Raw genomic sequence first — 2,803 nt, forward strand, 5'->3', positions numbered from 1 at the left:
TTTGGGGTCCCCTTCTCCAGATGTAACCATTTCTACCTCATTTTGCTGCGTGTTGTACATGGACGTATTTATCTCCTGTCTGACGATGCTCTGCCGTTGTGGTCTGTCTACCTCAGAAGAGACTGTATTTTAAAAGAAAGTATGACACAGTATTAAAGTGATGACATGTGGTCTCCAGAGAATTTCTTGGGGACCTTGGATGTGGGGAGCTCTACAGGGGGGGCGTGTGTCCTTGGGCATCTAGGCTCTCGGGGCCCCAGGGTTGGGGTGGGGAGTCGTTCCTTCAGAACTAAAGTTATCCCAGAGCCCCTCCTCTCACTCTGGGCACCCAGGCCACCGAGTGAAAAGCCACGCTTCCAGGGCTCTGACAACCCTGGACCAGGAGGGCTCAGTGCCCTGCAGCGGGAGGGGCAAAAAAACAGGCTCCCAGGGTGAGGGACGGAGGGAGGGCTCGCCCAGCCCCAGTTGGATGTATCCTTGGGCGGAGGGGAAGTGGGCAGGAAACAGTGTGGAGCTGAACCCTTCCTTTAAGGTGACACGGAGCTCCTTTGTCCACCATCTGCTGGTCCCTGGTCTCTCCATGACAGCTCAGCAGGAACTGGAAAGGGAGGAAGGACCTGGGACTGAGGGAGCGGGAGGCCCCAGAGGGAGGCTCAGACCCACAGCCTTACTCTAAGGAAACCCCTTGAAATGGGGGGCACTGGGTGCCCTAAGCCTTCCTGATAGGGTGCTACAGGCTCTTAAGAGGCAGAACAAGGACAGAGTCTTAATGGTCTGCCTGGAGAGGGGGGTGGGGGGCTTGAGGCACCACCCAGGGTCCCGCAAACTGGCTCCCCATCCCATTCCTCTGCTTTGGAGATCTGCTTCCAAACTATCGATCGTGGCCTTGACAACCCTGCTTTGCACAGGGAGGCGGTGGCGGGGCAGGGGGGTGTCGCCAGCACACAGAACCAACCACCACCAAGGAGCCTGCTGACACAGTGGCACTGAGGATACAGACCTAGTTTCAGGGGCATGGGTGGGGCAGGTGCCCCATCTTGGTGTGCCCACTCTGAGGCCTAAAGGACCAGAAACTCAATGACATCCAGACAGTTCCCACTCGCAGTGACCCTGTAGGACAGGGTAGAACTGCCCCGTGAGTTTCCGAGACAGGAACACCACTGGAGGAGAACACAGTTGGGCTGATGGTTTTGAACTGCTGACCTTGCGGTGAGCAGCCTAACCTAACCACTATGCCTTCGCCCCAGGACAATTCCTTTCTAGGTGAAGTGCCCAGAAAGCTGATGCACAAGAATTGCAAGGCTGCCCTCCACAAGAACCCACCTCGTGGTGGTGGTGGTGTCGGTGAAACAGCCCGCCCCGCACCCCTTCCCCAGCAATGGAGGTTGGAAACAACATGGAGCTGTGGGGCCCTGCCACAAGCAGTGACTGGTGACAGGGGTGATGGAGGGCAGGAGTGGGGAGAAGAGGCTTGGGGGGCCTGCCGGGACCAGCCCACCAGGGTTTAACAGCCTGTTAGAGGGTGGGTGGCCAGTATGAAGCCTGGGGGGAGGGGCATAAGGGAGTGAGGTGGCTGTGGATGGCACCTGGATGACCAGTTAAGGATGCGTACACACGGGTCCAACAAGTCTTTACTGAACACCTATTGTGCACTAATTGGTATGGGGACGGTAGACGGTCTTAGCAGTCTTACGGGAGAGACAGTAGAAAGGCAGCCCAGCGGAGTGGAGCCTTCCTTGGGTAAGACAGGAGAGAGATGTGGGAATCAGGGAGGGCTTTAATGAGACCTAACATGCAAAGTCCAAAGGAGAGAGCCAGCCCCATGCTTCGTGCCTGCTTGCAGAAACAGCAAGGTTAGTAAGTGGGCCACAGTGGTATGGGAGGGGTAATTTACCTTATCTAATCCAAAGAGGATGCAGATTTGTATTAGGCGTGGGAAGACGGGAAATGATGGAGGTGGTGCTGTCAGGTAACCATTGGACTGCTAACTGGTTGGTCACTGGTTCAAACCTACCAGCCACATGGCCTTGGAAAAATGAGGTTGTCCGCTTCAGTAAAGAATTGCAGTCTAGAAGACCCTCTATAGGGCCACTGTGCTTGGGAATTGGTGTTAGTATAGAGGTCGCAGACATTTGGAATTGACTGAGTTTTGCAAGGAGTTCAGGCCTCTGGGGAGGCTGGGAAGTGGGGGTGTCAGTGAGTTGAGAAGAGTGGTGAGTGAGGCACGGGACACCAGACAGGCATTTCAGTGTTGACAGGATCCTAGCTTCCTCAGAGGGTCTGAGGACCCCACCAAATCCCTGGGTATTGGGAAACTTGCTCTTGCAGTCTATTGGGAACCCCCACCACCACTTCTGGGCGTTGGGAGGCCCCCTTCTCCTGTCCGGGAGTGTAAACATCTCTTCCTCCCTTCCAGTGTTCTGGGAGCCCCATCCTCCTTTCCATCCCAGAAGGTAGCAAGCAAGTTGCCCCACAATCCTTGGCGTTCAGAAACCCCTCCCCCACGGGGCCTGGGTGTTCGGAGCCCCTCCCCCACAGCTCGGGGGGGCCCTGCGTCCCTGTTGAAGATGGCCTCACCCACTCTCTCGGCGGCCCTGGTCCTGGCGTTGTGGGGTTGGGCGCCGGCTCCTGCGGGGGCCTTGGATGCCATGGGCCCTCATGCCGCCGTCCGCTTGGCCGAGCTATTAACCCCGGAGGAGTGCGGCCATTTACGGTCACTGTTGGAGGCTCCCGAACCTGATGTCCTGGCCGAGCTGGCCAGACTGTCCGAGGACCGGCTGGCTCAGGCGGAGCCACCGAAGCC

The 2,803-nt window shown here is 57.3% G+C and overlaps 1 protein-coding gene across 1 annotated transcript in view; it reads left to right on the forward strand.

The window, feature by feature from the left end:
* Nucleotides 1–2,567: 2,567 nt before the first annotated feature.
* Nucleotides 2,568–2,803, forward strand: part of TMDD1 (transmembrane and death domain 1) — an 858-nt gene continuing 622 nt past the window's right edge. The window contains exon 1 of the mRNA XM_045287222.1: nucleotides 2,568–2,795. Within this exon, the coding sequence (XP_045143157.1) occupies nucleotides 2,568–2,795 (228 nt within the window). The remainder of the gene's footprint in view (nucleotides 2,796–2,803) is intronic.

The sequence above is a fragment of the Echinops telfairi genome, unplaced genomic scaffold (genome assembly GCF_000313985.2).
Source record: "Echinops telfairi isolate 266 unplaced genomic scaffold, ASM31398v2 ScPeMD7_12;HRSCAF=54, whole genome shotgun sequence".
In the NCBI taxonomy this organism is placed as follows: Eukaryota; Metazoa; Chordata; class Mammalia; order Afrosoricida; family Tenrecidae; genus Echinops; species Echinops telfairi.